The sequence below is a fragment of the Monodelphis domestica genome, chromosome 1 (assembly GCF_027887165.1).
Source record: "Monodelphis domestica isolate mMonDom1 chromosome 1, mMonDom1.pri, whole genome shotgun sequence".
Lineage (NCBI taxonomy): Eukaryota > Metazoa > Chordata > Mammalia > Didelphimorphia > Didelphidae > Monodelphis > Monodelphis domestica.
Genome location: NC_077227.1, coordinates 58,652,580 through 58,668,580, shown reverse-complemented (window position 1 = coordinate 58,668,580; position 16,001 = coordinate 58,652,580). Strand labels below are relative to the sequence as shown.

Genomic DNA, 16,001 nt, shown 5'->3' with positions numbered 1-16,001 from the left:
GTTAACAATGATCAGCTGTGAATGACTTAGTTGTTCTTAGCAATACAACGATCCAAGATAATTACAACGGATTCATGATGAAAAACATTATTCACCTACAGAGAGAGAACTGATAAACCATCTTACTGCAAATTGAAGCATAATTTTTCACCTTATGTTTTTTTGCTTTTTTGCAACACAACTAATATGGAAATATGTTTTTACACAATTTCAAATTATAATTCATATCCCATTGCTTGTCTTCTCACTGTGTGAAAATGGGGCTGGAGGGAGGTAAAGAATTTGAATTAAAAAATTAAATGACTATTAGACATAAAATAAAAAGGAAGTAAATCAAGATTTAAAAAATCTATTAATTTAGGACTCCCTCAAATCTACTTCTTTTAAATCATCCATAAAATTTCTTTATTGCTATCTTTCATTTGTAAATCTCTTTAATTTCCAAACAATCCTTTCCATTCTCAGCATCTTGTAATAATGAATGTTAATAAGCTAACTTTGTATAGAATTTTAAAGTTTGAGAGGCACTATGCCATCATCCATCCATCCATCCATCCATCTATCTATCTATCTATCTATCTATCTATCTATCTATCTATCTATCTATCTATCTATCTATCTATCTGTCTGATTGTCTATCTGCTTATCTAACTATTTGTTTGTCTATTTATCTAACTTTATTTGTCTCTTTCCAATAATCTTATGAGATGGATGTTATTATTATCATTTTGTGCACAAGTGAAACTGACAGAGATTATGTAAATTAGCAAATATTTAAGGCGGCATTTGAATTCAGGTTTTCTTGAATATAAGTTCAATACTCTTTTTACTGTAACACTTGTCTCATTAAAAAAAAACAAAGAAAGAAAAAAAACTTGAAGAAAACTAATCAAAATATCAAATAAATCAAAGGAGGGAAGAAGGTGCCAAGTTAGATGATTATAATCATATAGGATAAAGTTTCTTTTTATTGTTGTTGTTACTTTCTGTTGACATTATTGTAGTAATTTTGTATAATGTTTTCCTGGTTCTGCTTACTTTGCTTTCCATCAGTTCATAGATATCTTCTCCTATTTCTCTAAATTCTCCATATTCACTATTCTTTTAAACATAATTATATTCCATCATATTTGTTAGATTTTTTCCCTACTGAATCATTCATATTTCAGTGTCATTACTGATCTATTGATTATTATTGATCTATTGATCTTGAACTAAAATGGAAAGAGATCTTACATTTCCTTTCTGAAGTCTGTCCCAATACTTAGTAACTTTTCTCTAGCCTATTCTTTCATGTGTCTGGCCCTTGGATGTTCTGGTTGCATAGGCTCCTAAATCATAAATTTAAACCTGAAAGTTCATTTCAGATTACACAAATCTAGAGCTGGAAGGAGTTCAGCAGACCATATTATCCAACCCCCTCATTTTAAAGTTGGTGAAACTGAGGCCCAGAAATATTGATTGCCTAGAGGTAAGATTCATAGCAGATCTAGGGCTTGAACTCAGGTCTTTTTGCTTCCAGATCCAGGCTTATTTCCATAATGCATAATACAGTTTGATTCCTTCTTCTTTGCATCTAAGTGGGGTGATGGTTATCAAGTGGGTCATCTTTTATTAAATAGTTTTTATTGAAATGAAGTCATCATTAAATCATTCCTTATCCTCCATTTTCTATGGATTCTCCTGACAATAAGTTATCCTCACAGAGAAGTTAAAGCAGTAGCTGTGGCTCTGGGTCTCTTAAAAAAGCTGATTTAAGTCAACCACAGTGAGGCATTCTTATAACTGGATATAGCTTCTGAGGATTTTGACTGAGTGGAGTTCATAACTGTTCTGAATCGTCTCTACTTCTGCCAAAAAAGGGGGAAAAATCAAAATCCTTTGACTACCATCTTAAAATTCAAGAAGAGGGGAAGAGCCAAAGGCCATCTAATTTCAATTCCTATTGAATCAATATTCCCCTTTACTTGATTCCATATAGAGATAAGATGAATGGTACTGTCACTTACTAAGTCCTTAAGGCATGACAGAGGAGGGTAGTTTAAGGGATAGGAGAAAGATGTGTGAGTCCTACTTGAACAGGACATGCAAGACTCTAGGCTTCAGTAATCTAGGAGTTTTGCTTCTTTTTTGCTTCATTGCCTCAGATCTAGATCTAAAGTTATTAGATTCAGTATTTGTTTAGATAAAAACACATAATGAAATAGATGAAGATGCTTGTGATGGCTAGTTCACCTAGAAAGTACTAGCCACCTTTGGGGTTATTCTCAGAAATCCATAAATGACTGTTGTAAACTTTCTTAATAAAAATAAGATAATCAGTTTTTTTTTTTTTCGTGTTAAAGGAAGGGGAGAGTTTAGAATTTCCTAGAGTTGAAAGGCTCAAACCAACCAGGGAATTCCTTTTTATGACTTTAATGCAAAACCAGGATTACTACTAAATGTTCAAAGATTTTAACCAAGAGTTGCCCAGGAAAACATTCTTTTAATACAAAATCTATTCTTTCCAATGTTCTTTCCAAATGAGAAACAAGAGAGACCAAAAAAGATGTCATCTGTGGTTCTGTCTCTTTGCTATCCTGAGTTGGAGCCAAAATTCTTTCTTTTATTTTCCTAAGTGGATTGCTGCCAAACTCTTTAACATCTCCTTCCAGATGGCCCCACAAAAACTAGGTGTTTTCCCAGTTGAGTCCTAGTAGAGGTTTTTTGTTGGTTTGTCAGAAGGCATTAACTGTGTGTTTCTTCAAAGGCTAGAATAGACTTTTCCAGAAGCATTCTAGTTTATACTAGGCCTTTCTTTAAAACACAGCAAATATATATCCTGATACTTCCCAAGTGTATGGAATTTCAAGGAAAGACAGAAAATGTAAGAAGACTGGTGACATTTTTTGAAAAAGGAAATAATTTTGTTCCAGCTAAGGTAATTCTATTAAAGAAAACCATTCATACTATATTTGAGAGATATTTCTATTGGGTAATTTCAGTTGGGTCCAATTCTTCATGACCCTATTTGTGGTTTTCTTGACAAAACTACTGGAGTGGTCTGTCATTTCTTTCTTTCTTTCCTTTTTTTTCTTCCTTCCTTTGTTATTTTCTTTCTTTTTCTCTTTTTCTCTCTTTCTCTCTCTCTCTTTCTTTCTTTCTTTCTTTCTTTCTTTCTTTCTTTCTTTCTTTCTTTCTTTCTTTCTTTCTTTCTTTCTCTCTCTCTCTTTCTCTCTCTCTTCTTCTTCTTTCTTTCTTTCTCTCTCTCTTCTTTCTTTCTTTCTTTCTTTCTCTTTCTTCTTTCTCTCTCTCTCTTTCTCTCTCTTTCTCTCTTTCTCTCTTTCTCTCTTTCTCTCTTTCTTTCTTTCTTTCTTTCTTTCTTTCTTTCTTTCTTTCTTTCTTTCTTTCTTTCTTTCTTTCTTTCTTTCTTTCTTTCTTTCTTTCTTTCTTTCTTTCTTTCTTTCTTTCTTTCTTTCTTTCTTTCTTTCTTTCTTTCTTTCTTTCTTTCTTTCTTTCTTTCTTTCTTTCTTTCTTTCTTTCTTTCTTTCTTTCTTTCTTTCTTTCTTTCTTTCTTTCTTTCTTTCTTTCTTTCTTTCTTTCTTTCTTTCTCCTTACCTTCTCTCTTGGAGTCAATACAAGACTGTGCATTGACTCCAAGGCAGAAGAGTAGTAAGGGCTAGGCAATGGGGTTTAAGTGACTTGCCCAGAGTCACACAGCTGGGAAGTATCTGAGGCCATATTTGAACCTAGGATTTCCCATCTCTAGGCCTGACTCTCAATCCACTGAGCCACCCAGATTCCCCCTCATTTCTTCCTTGAGCTTATTTAATAGATGAGAAACTAAGGCATCAGGATTAAGTGACTTGCCCAGGATCACACATCTAGAAAGTGTCTAAGACTATATTTGAATTCAGGAACATAAGTCTTCTTGACTTTGGGTTCACTGTCCACTGCACCAACTTGTGGAGTGCTAATTATGTTTTTAGATCATTCTAGTAAGTGTTGAGAGTCTTGCAAAATTTAGGCAAGAGACAGTCCCAGTCATCATGGAAACTACAGTCTACCAAAGGCTAATACACCAACACAGATAATTATGATGCACAATATTTTATGATGATTGAAGCACAAAACAAAGCACTATCTATAGACTTGAGTTCAGAGGACCTAGGTGCAAATCCTACCATTGGTACTTACTAGTGATGTGATCCTGGACAAGTTATCCATATTCTGTTCCTCGGTTCCTTCATCTATGATCCTATGACTTTCCTCGATCATTTCTTGTTGTATTTTTCCCAATAGCCCTTCTCTTTAGTTACCATTGCCTTCTTCTTCTGCTGAGAAATAACAGGGTTAGTAAAAATCCATATATAGAGTAGAAGATTGGCTGGATTCTGAACTCTCTGTGTGTGGTAAGGTCTGTTAATCCTTTTCTGAATACCTCATGGTTTAACTATGGTGACTTTTTTTTTTTCTTGTGATGCTTAATGGAAGAAATCTCACTTGATAGTCTGCAGCCCACTTGTCTGGGAATAACATATCTGGCCCAAATCCACAAATGAAATTAATCATTGAAATTGTTTATTTACTCATTCATTGCTGAATCAACCAATTATCTGGCTTTCTATCTGTCACCCCCTCCCTCTCCTGCCCCAATAATATTCTGTTTTAATTGACATCAAATTGAAATACTTGGAAAATCTGTGACCTTGAGACCCCTTTAGAACTTTCTGGAAAATGGTAGTCTGAAAAAAACAACCTGGTTATGGAATGCTGGGTTATGAAGCCCCTGGAAACAAGTGCTCTGTAGAAGAAAGTCTAGATGTTCAATGGATTTTCATCCAAAGAATAAGGCTTTGTGGGTGATTTAGGAGACAGTAGTATTATCTGCAAAGGTAGAATGAAAATCCTTCCTCTCTAAAACTAATGGCTACTCTTAGATACCTTCTTTATTACCCCCAAAGAAATGCTACCTACAGGTAAGGTGCTCTCCCTGCTGGAAGCATACAATTTATCCTGGAATCATACGATTTCAGGATTTGAGACCAGGAATGGAGCTCTAAATCAAATCACACTGAAGCAAAAGTCTTTTATATGATATCCTTAACAAGTGGACATCTCTCGTCCCCATGAGCATCTCCATTAATAAAGGGCTCACTGCCTTACAGGGTATGCCATTCTACTTAGGATTGCTGTGTTGATCAAATGAGATATTTTTTTCATATTTAGTACAATGCCTGGTGCACAATAGATGCTTAATTAATGCTTGCTCCCTTCCTGTCCCCCACTCACCACCCCTTTGTACACACTATGCTTTTATTCATAGAACCTAAGTTATTGGTAGCTCTCAATATATAGGACTGGACCCTCATTTTGTCAATGAAGGTAGTGAGGACCAGAGGTCACACAGCTGGTCATTATATAGCAAGGATTGAAACCTAGAACTTCTAACTTCAGTTCTCTTTTCACTCTACTACACTGATGGCGAAGTCCCTGGTTCTGCCTAGATTTTACCATTCTGTGAATCACTTGAGCAACTAGATGGTGCAGTGGATACAGCATAGGGCTTGAAATTCGAAAGACTCATCTTCATGAGTTTAAATTCAGCCCCAGATACTTACTGCCTGGGTGACTCTAGGTGAGTTGCTTAACTCTGTGGGTCTCAGTTTCCTTATCTATACAATGAACCAGAGAAGGAAATGGCAAATCATTCCATTATCCTTGCTAAAAAGAAAAACCCAACCCAAAAGGTGTCACAAAGAATCAGACATGACTGAAATGAACAAACTAACAGCAACAACGAAGGGAAACACCTTTAGATTTATAAATGGAGCAGTAGTCTAAAAGGGTAAGGTCAAAAAGAGTGAAGGCAGAATAGTCACTTCATGATGATGATGATGATGATGATGATGATGATGATGATGATGATGGGAGTAGCTAATATGTCCTAGGGCAGAAGAAGGAAGATGACATAGAAACACAGAAGAAAGAACTTATTGGGGCTTTAGAAACATCATCAGGACTTGAAGACTTGGCATTCTAATTCTGCCACCAACCATCAATATGACCTTAGACAAAGTACTTCACTTGGACCGTCAGTTTCTTTAGCTGTAAAATGAGAGTGTTGGGTTGGGTGATTTTCAATTTTAATTCTCTTAAGAGTCTAAATTTTATTATTCCATAGTACCTTTATAACCAAGCTGGGATGAATCATTGCCTTGATTGATATGATCATAGATTTAGAGTTAAAAGGAACTGAGATCCAGAGATTAAGTGACTTGTATGAATTGTCCTAGTTGACCATCTAATGCAAAACTTTTATACTTATGTGACTAGTTAGAGGCATAGGATTTTCTGTCTCCAAATCTCACCCTCTTTTTTACTACTCCACAATGACAACAGTTCCTCAGCTAGAAATAAAATGATACAAAATTTGATGAGTGTTTCCCCCTCAATCATTGAGCATAGTAGCCAGGATTGGGAGTGAATGATTCTGTGCCTTTTAGTTATCAATCCACTCACTGATCAGTTTCTAGCCCATAAAAACTAAATCTTAGACTTTAAGAAAAAAAAACCCTAACAATATAATGGCAGTAGTTGTCTTTATTATGTAGATAGATGGGGTTTTACATGTATATATACACAGATATATGTATATATGTACATAGATACACATCTATGCCTATATATATAAATATACATATATACATATTTATGTGTATATAATATACTTACAAATATATGAGTATCCTTCTATTCCATATCATTATTAGAGGGCAGTGATAATTTATCATGTAATCTATAATGGAAAATATCCAGCAAAGACTGTTATTAGCTCTTATTAAACATTGACATGATTTAACACTATTTATTTCTTAGAAGGAAAGTATTATCGCAGATTTAGAGAAATGTGTTTATATGGTTTTTATTATATGTGTCATGTGGAAATTAAACATTTTGCTGCCACCATTTGGAAAAATCGGAAAGAAAAATTTGATTGATAACTCATTTTCCAGTATTTTGTATAGTCGATTAAATAAGGATTTAAATGATTTTGTTGTTTTTGCTCCACTTACCTCCCAGTGATGTCATGAAGATCAAATGAAATATTATTTGTAACGTATTTTACAAGCCTAAATCATTATCATAAATAAGGAATGCAAAATACTTTGCAAATATTAAAACACTGCAAAATTATTTAAATGTCAGTAATCATATTGATACTATCATTAATGAGGTGGCCTAGAACATCTTTTTTGTAGTTTAAGATTTCTTAACCTTTTTAAATATCATAGATCCCCTTCAGTACTCATGTGAAGTCTCTGGACCTCTTTTCAAAATATTGGTTTTAAGTACAAAATACATAAAATATATGATTACAAAGACAATAAGTTATATTGAAATCTTATTCTCAATATGATAAAGGTCCCAAGTTAATGGACCACCTGAAATCTACCAATAGACCCTCCACAAGAGTCCATGAATCCCTGCCTTAGATGGACTCCAAGTCAATAATATTCCTTGCTGACGTTTTGCCTCATAGTTTAAATCTATCAGGTCAGGGATTCCTGCTGAAAGCCCATCTTTTTATATAGCATAAATGCTATCTAGAGAGTTAGCATGACTTCCTAAAAAAAGAGCTAACCTTAGTCATGAAGAACAAAGTTGGTTCCATTCCCATCTCTGTCACAGATTGGATCTATCTCCATATATCTAAATATATCTTTATATTTATATATACACACAAATACATAGACACGTGTTTTATAGATGTATGAATGTGCTTAAGTATATATATATGTATATTGTGTATATATGTGTATTTATGGGTATGTATATGTGATATATATTCATGTATTTGTATATAAATGTGACGTCACTTAATCTCTCAGAGCTCCAAGCAACTTTCCAATATTTTGTAAATTTCAAAGGTGTTTTTGCATTGATAGAGACCCTCACCAAGAGCTCCAATAAATAGACCAATAAAATCACAGACCAAGTCATAAAAATGCAATTCCCTAAAATGCCCCCTGGACAATGTTCACAGCATTTCTCACACAGGTCTTTGTAGGACAAGGTGCCATATTTGCCTAGTCACATCCTTTATCCAGGCAACAGTCTTTCTCCCCAGTAACTACCGCATCATATCCTCTCTCCAGTTTGGCACGTAAAAGGTAGGTCAAGCTAGCTTTCCATTGCCCCTTGTTCATTCTCTCTTTTCTTCTGTGTTACTTGACAAGACACAAAAAGCCAGAAGAATTTCTGTCATGGTAAAGTCAAGTAAACCCAAGGTGGGCCTGTGTGTGTGTGCGTGTGTTTTTCAAAAATAGTATTAAGTCTTTAAAAAAAATGATTTTGAATCATTAGATTTTAAAAATCTAAATTTTTCTGAGTCCAAGAGGGCTAGACTATAGCCAGCCCTTTACCCAAAGGTTGTCTTTCTTCCTTTCTGCCTCTTTTAAAATCATAGTTTTCTATCCTTTAGTTAGCAATAGTAACTTGCAGTGATATCAAAAAAACTGAGTTGTAGAGCTCATTCTCCCTGTACTAATGTAATTGGCCTGTTGTTTCAGTTGTCCTGTTGTCATAGCATATTACTCTTGCCCCCAAGGAGCAGATGTTCTCACTGTTCATTATAATTACTGCTTTTTTCTGCTCTTGTGTGATTCGGATCCTATTTTGAAATGATGGCAATCCATCTTTTAATAACGCTATTTATTTATCCAATCAGCAGTGTAATACATATTTATGTGTGGAATGCCTTTATCTATCAGATCCTTTAAAAACATGTAAGTGAAACATAAATAATAGGCCCATCTATTATGGAATGTTCAGTCTGGTTTTATATAAACAAAGGTTTATGACAACGGGTTTAAAAGTCTTTGCAGTTATGTACTAGGGCTTAGTATACACACATACTTTTGGAAATATATATGAGTATGTGTTGACTGTTTTATGTTTTCAGAAATGTTCTGAATATCCTTCAAATTGTTTAACTTTCAGCTATAGAACACTTTAAACATAAGGACAAAATGTTAGAAATTGGGTAAAAAAAAGCACAATAGTATATTCATGTTAAATCCCAATCAAAAACATCTGGCACTTTTATAAAATATTAATAAAACAATAGCAACAATAATGATGATTGCATAATCATTATAAGAGGAAATGAATTAGAGTTTCATTTTTAACATTTTTGATAGTATAAATAGAGCAAATGGAAGCAAACAGGATTGACATGGAGAATGACTGGCCCATGCCTGGATTTATACTTTGGGTGATGCTTTTTCATATACTATAAGCTTCGATTTGAGGAGTTTGATCCTGTTTTAAAACCCAATTTCTGTGATTTTTCTCCCTCAGATTGAGGAAGACACATGGCAGAAATACTACTTGGAAGGAGTCTCCAATGAAATGTATACAGAATATCTTTCTAGTGCCTTTGTGGGTCTAACCTTCCCTACAGTGTGTGAGTAAGTAGAAGTCATCTCTTTGTTCTTTGGTTCTCAGATGAAATGTAAGGTTCTTGGTTAGCACAATTCTGCAGAGAATATTCAATTGCTCAACCAGTCTTTATTGAGCCTTTTCTATGTACTCTTCACTGAGCTACACAGCATATGTATGGTAAGATGAGGTGGGAAGACAGAGGATACAAGAGACCTGGTCCTTGCCCTTTAGCAGATAATGATTCACTTGGAGACATAAGAAATGCACACATGGAACCACATTGAACAATGTAAGATAAAGTATAATTAAGTACTTAATTAGGATTTCATTTGTCAAAAGGTTTAGTTAGCCAATATGGAGGTGGATTGAGGTGACAAATGAAAATTCCTTTGAAAATAATCTATGATAGAATGGAGAATTTGAATGGGTTTTTAGAAATTGTGTAAGTGTTCTATATGGGAGGTTAAAAGGGGAAAGAAGGAATTTTCAGTATAAGAAATGGAATGAGGAAAGGCACACCCAGAACTCATTCCTTGTGTGCTAATGGAACTGACCTGTGTGTAAATTTGTAGAGCAAGGCTAGAAGGAGAGGTGGTTAAATAGCAGTTCTTCTGAAAAATAGTAGGGTCTTAGTGGACTCCAAGCTCAATATGGGTCAATGATTTGACATGGCATCCCAAAAAAACCCCAATAAATTCATAGATTGCATGAAGAGAAACATCATATTTACACAGCCAGGGAAAATAATAGTTTTGCTTCCCTGTTTATTCCACATCTGTAAAGCAGTGGTGGAAGTATCATCTTTGAAGGCATAGTAAGTGTCCAGAGGAGAGAAACTGGGAAGGATGCTTTGACATCATGTCACGTGAGGATCAGTTAAAGGAAATGGGAATGTTTCAAGGTGAGAAGACTTAGAGAGGACATGATGGCTATTTTTATTATTTGAAGGAAGAAGGAATAGATATGTTCTACTTAGCCCCAAAGAGATGTGCTTAATACTTTAGACTTGGATAGATCACCAGCCTTGGAGTCAGGAAGATCTAAGTTCAAATTTATCCTCAGATATTTACTAAATGTATAAGCCTAGGCAAGTTACTTAACCTCTGTTTGCCTTAGTTTCCTCATCTATAAAATGGGGGGAAATGATAATCTCTACCTCCCAGGGTTGTTGTGACAAACAAATGAAATGATTATTGTAAAGTGCTTAGCACAATGCTTGGCACCCAGTAAGGGGTACTTAAATTTAGTCATTATTGTTGTTTAGTTGTTTAATCATGTCTGACTCTTAATGACCCTGTGAACTTTAGTGTCCATGGTCTTTTCTTGGCAAAAATTCTGGAGGCATTTTTATTAGCTATTCTTATTGATTACCCCTAGAGAATAGATTTTTAAATAATTAGATGGAATGGAATTTGCTAAGAGTCAAATTCTGACTGGATGTAAGAGAGGAAAATTCTTAGCAATTAAAACTATTCTAAAAGTGGAATGAAGTACTTCATTGTGGAGTCTTTAAACAATGATCTGGTGACTACTTGTCATGAATGGTATAGAAGAGATCCTTGTTCACACATGGTTTAGACCAGATGGCTTCTACTCTCCATTCCAATTCTGACATACTGTGATTCTGAGGAGTAGGTTTTACTAGAGGAGGGAAATGTACAATGAATAAACCAGGCATTTAGACTGTCAGTGAAAGGGAAATGGGACCTGCAAAAGTTAAAGAAGGCATGCAGACTGAGATCTGAAGGAATTTCTAACAAACTTGGCCCCTTCCACAATTATTTTCCTAAGGAGAAGTCTAGGCTTAGGGGTGTCTCCTGCTTTTGTCACAGTTTATGGTTCTTTGCAACAACCACAGGTAGGAAGAATCCTTGAAGCTTATCACAATAAACCTTGTTGGCCTTGAGAATTCAGAGAGGCATTCAAGGAAGTAGGAAGGAGTGAAAGATCTAAGCCCTTTGTCAGCACTAAGCCTAAATCAGTCAGCCCCACCTTAGCTGTTTCTCAAAATTTCTCATCCTGACAATATAACCAAAAACTTCAATGCTAAATGGCCTGAGAAAGGAAGTGGGCCAATGATTCAGAAAGAGGCATATTCTTAAAATTGATACTCAATTGCTTCTTAAGTGTGAATCATTCTTTGACAGAGATTTCTCTCAAAGAAATACAAATTTAATGATCAGAGACAATGGAAATTGGGAAACCAGGTATTTCATAGTTCAAATTTTCCTTTCCACAATTCATATATGACATATTCTTTCTCATGTCTTTTGGCAGTTCGATAGCTCCCTTAAAATCTCAACCATCTTGCCCTTAAAATCTTAATATTATTGTACATTACCAAATTAAAAAAAATTTGTATTATATATTAGAGGCCATAGAGAGTCCCTATTGAGAAAAGGGATGATTTAGGAATATCATTCTGGCACATTTTGGCAAATGGATTGAAAAAATGATAGACTTGATATAGGGCACAAATGAATGCCTATTGCAAGAGTCCAGATGAGAGATGATGATGTTAGGGTGGTAGCCATTTGGATGGAGAGAAGAAGACAGATATACAGAGATTGAAAGACAAGATTTGGAAACTGATTGCTCATGGATGAGTGATGAAAGGGGAAGATTTATGAATGACTGGGATTTCAAATCTAGGTGATTGGATGGTAATGACAACAGAATACAAAAATTTAGAAAAGAGGTGGTTTGTGGGAGAAGATAAATGCATTCTATTTGGCACATGCTTAATTTGAGATGCTTATGATATTGCCAGCTAGATATGTTAAAATACACTGTCATTGATGTGGGATAGAAATTCAGGGGAGAAGTCAAGGCTCAATATACATTCATGGGAATTATCTGCATGAGAATTGATGAGATTACTGAGTTAGGGGATGATGACCCACCCAAGAAAACAAAGAAAGAGTGGACAAATGGAAAGAGAAAATATAAAAAATCCAGAAAGGAGAAAGCATCCAGAAGAGCATATTTCATAATATCTCTGCAAAGGTCATGAATGAGGCTTGGGGAAAAATGACACTTGAGTTGTCCATTAAACATTGATATAAATTTGGAGGCAAAAGTTTTCAATGAATAATGAAGTCAAAAGTTGCATTGCAAAAGGCTTAAAGGTGAGTGATAAGAAGGGAACTAGAAGTTATGAGTATAGACAGCTTCTTCTAGAATTTGGCTTCCAAAGAAGAGTTATATGTGTAGCATGGTAGATTGAGAGGACACGATTTTTTTTGATCATTTGCCTTAAATATAGGGGAGATCTGGGTCTGTGGGTGGGCATCAGATGGATACAGATTATTAGGTAGGGAAGAAAGATCATAGGGGCTGAGTACAAGAACAATCTGCAAAAGGAGAAGGGAGGGAATGGAATCAAAGGTTTAAATAGAAGGACTGAACTTGGCTAGGATCAAGGTCACTTATTTATGGGAGACTAAAAGAAAAGAGGAGAGAATAGGGAATGAAGCCAAATGAGTTCTTTACAAATTACCTCTATTCTATCAGTAAAACATAAGTTGAGGGTCTCTGTGGAGAAGAGTTGACTGGTGGTGAGAAGGAAAAGTCTAGAATGACTTCTGTGGAGAATGCATTCAACAGAGAATTCAGAAAGAATAAAGGGATTGTCTTTTAGTATTGTAAGCCCAGGGGAGACTAAAAGAAACAAACAAAAATTGAAATCAGAATACAAATTTGATCCTCATGGGAACAGAAAAGCAAAATTAAATCTCAATTATTAAATAGAGTGCCAGGCCTGGAGTCAAGAGGACCTGGTTTCAAATCTGGCCTCAGAGATTTCCTAGCTATGTGATCTTGAGCAAGTCACCTATCCCAATTGCCTTGCCCATGTTGCTCTTCTGTCTTGGAATTGATAAGATAACAGAAGGTAAGATTTTTTTTTTAAATCTTAATTTTTTCTATCCATTTTCCACAGTGGCTTTTCTAAATCCTTCCTTCCCTCCTCAAACTTCCCTTTGAGATTTATGAACCAAAATTTGTAAACATAATGTAAATCCTACCTTAATGAGATAACTATGGGTTAGGATTTCTACCAAACACTCAGTTACGTGACTTCTGTATGTAGCAGAACAGTACAGTGGTTGGTGCTGAAGGTATGAGAGAAAATTGGCTCATAAGTATAAGCAATTCCAAGGAAGAAAAAAAAAAGGGCTCCCCCACCACCATACCAACCCCAATATTAAAGAGCATTTGTTTATATATAGCATTTGTTTCTTATGGTTTCTGGGAGAACCAAAGGGGGGAAAATATCCTGATGTGACTGAAAATGTATTCAACTTAGAACTATTATTCGGTTAACACAATGATACAGCTGAGGTAGAAATAATCAATAAAGAAAGGACATTTAATGAGATTTAGGAACATCCCAAAACATTGAAGCTCTCCTCAAGCATTTGATTATCTGGAGGCTTAATTATCTGTGTTTTCTAGTTTAAATTAAAGAAAAGCTATAACTCAAAGTTACCAACAGTTTAATGATAACGCTCTTCAATTCAGGTTAATTAAAGCGCAGCCGTAATTAGAGTGTAGCGTTGTATATCACTGGGCCAGCACATAAGTATTTTCATTACAGTAAGAATTGGCTGTTCAATTTCAAGATGACATAAAGGACACCAAAATATATTTTAAACTGGGAGAAGAAGAAGGAAAACGAATTGGGGAATATGCTGAGTGTAATAAAGTATAGATGAAATATAAAGATTCTCAGAGCAGTTTCCGTAATTATGTGCTGCACTAAAGCAATATGCAGCCAATAACATCTTAAAGCATTGGGAGTGACTATAATTTGCTATTCCATTGGGCTGGTGGAATGCCTTCTCTCGAGAGTGGGTTCACAGCACGTGAAAGCTGTGAGTGCTTCCCCAAAGCCTATCTCGTCCCTGTAATGTAGCTGGTGATGGCCATGTTCCAAGATGTTAAAGGTTCTAGGATAAATGCTAGATTAAAGTGGCTCAGAGAAAGTGGGGCTAATAGTGAGCAAAGAGAACCTTCATTCTGTCTGGGCAGAGAGCCATTGAAACCCCTAACTTCTGTGCCTCTCCCTAGTAAGCTAGATGGATGCCTAGAAGTTTCTCCCGATGATCTAAAGACCATGTTACCATTTGTTTTTCCTTTTTTTCATCCATTTGCTCAAATGTTTCTTCCTGTTTCCCTGACTGGAGCTGAATCATAGAATCATAGCTCTAAATGCTGAGAGAGGGCTAAGATCATTTAATGTTAGCCCCAACCTTCTGGCAAATAAGGCATTTTTACTTCCATTTTACAGATTAGCTAAACTACAGAGAGATTAAAGAACTTTCCCTAGGTTAAAAAGGTACTCAGCTACATCTCTGTTCCTACTCTGTTCATCAAAAACTGATATTTGTTCTCACTTTTAAATGCCTTCTCTCCACCCCATGTCTTTTGTCAGACCTTCACCTTTAATCTGGCTACAATCTCTTCCCTTCCTGATTTCAACTCCCTAATGAATGAGTTCAGAAATCCTTCCTTTTGATTCCTTTGCTCTCTTGGACCATCATTGTTTCCATCTTACCAAACCTTTCCTTTCTTCCCTCTATCTAGTCCTACTCACATGCAGCAAAATGGAACTAGAAGTCTCAGAGTTGATCAAGAGCTAGCTTGATCCCCTGAAAATTGCTGTTATCGCTTCTCAACTGGGCTCTTACTGCTGATAGTCATTCCTCCCTAATTGATTCCTCTATCCCACTCCCCATAGAAGCTATTCCAAATCTTTTCTCCATTAGGCTCCAACAACAAAAACCTCTTTTCCCCAACCTCTCAGCTGAGGTTTTCATCTTAAACTTTATAAAAAAAAAAACAAAACCTTGACCATCATTCAACCAAAAACATGCCTTCCAAAGTTACTAATTATGTCAAAAATGGTCAAATCTAAATGTTCCTTTCTCAATTCTTAATTTCCTTGACTCCTCTGTAACATTTGATACTACTGAACAATCTCTCCACCATGGATTCTTCTCTTACTTTCTGATCTCTCCTTCTTAGTCTACTTTGCTGATTCTTCATTGAGGTCACACTCTCATATGCCCAATATATGCCCTAATAATGGTTCTATCCTGTACTCTCTTCTCTTTTCTCTTTAAAATTGTCACTTGCTGATATTGTCAGCTCCCTTGAGATTGTCTTCTCTCTCCACATAACTCCAAACTCCAGATATCTCTCTCCGGCCCTATTCTCTCTTCTAAGCCCCAGTCCCAATTCTTGAATTTTGCCTAGTTGACATCCATCTTGATGTCCCTGAAGCATCTCAAACGCAACATGTTAAAAATAGAGCCAATTAATTATCTCCTTTCCAAAGTCTCCCCTCTTTTGAATTTCCTTAACATTGCCAAGGGCACCACCATCTTCCTATTTACCCAGGATCATAACCTTGGTGTCACCCTCTACTCCTAATTCTCACATGCCCCATATATCCAGTCTATTACTATGTTGTCATTTCTATCCCTACAATATCGCTGCCTCTCTACTCACACAGTCACACTCTAATTCAATACCTCATCACCTCTCAACTGGACCATTGCAACAGCTTCTTA

General features: G+C 35.6%; 1 protein-coding gene across 32 annotated transcripts in view; it reads left to right on the top strand.

Moving 5' to 3' along the window:
- Nucleotides 1–16,001, top strand: part of KCNMA1 (potassium calcium-activated channel subfamily M alpha 1) — a 936,156-nt gene that overhangs the window by 714,945 nt on the left and 205,210 nt on the right. For all 32 annotated transcript variants that reach the window (XM_056819947.1, XM_056819943.1, XM_056819916.1 and 29 more), the window contains one exon: nt 9,343–9,452. In XM_056819947.1, the coding sequence (XP_056675925.1) occupies nt 9,343–9,452 (110 nt within the window). The remainder of the gene's footprint in view (nt 1–9,342; nt 9,453–16,001) is intronic.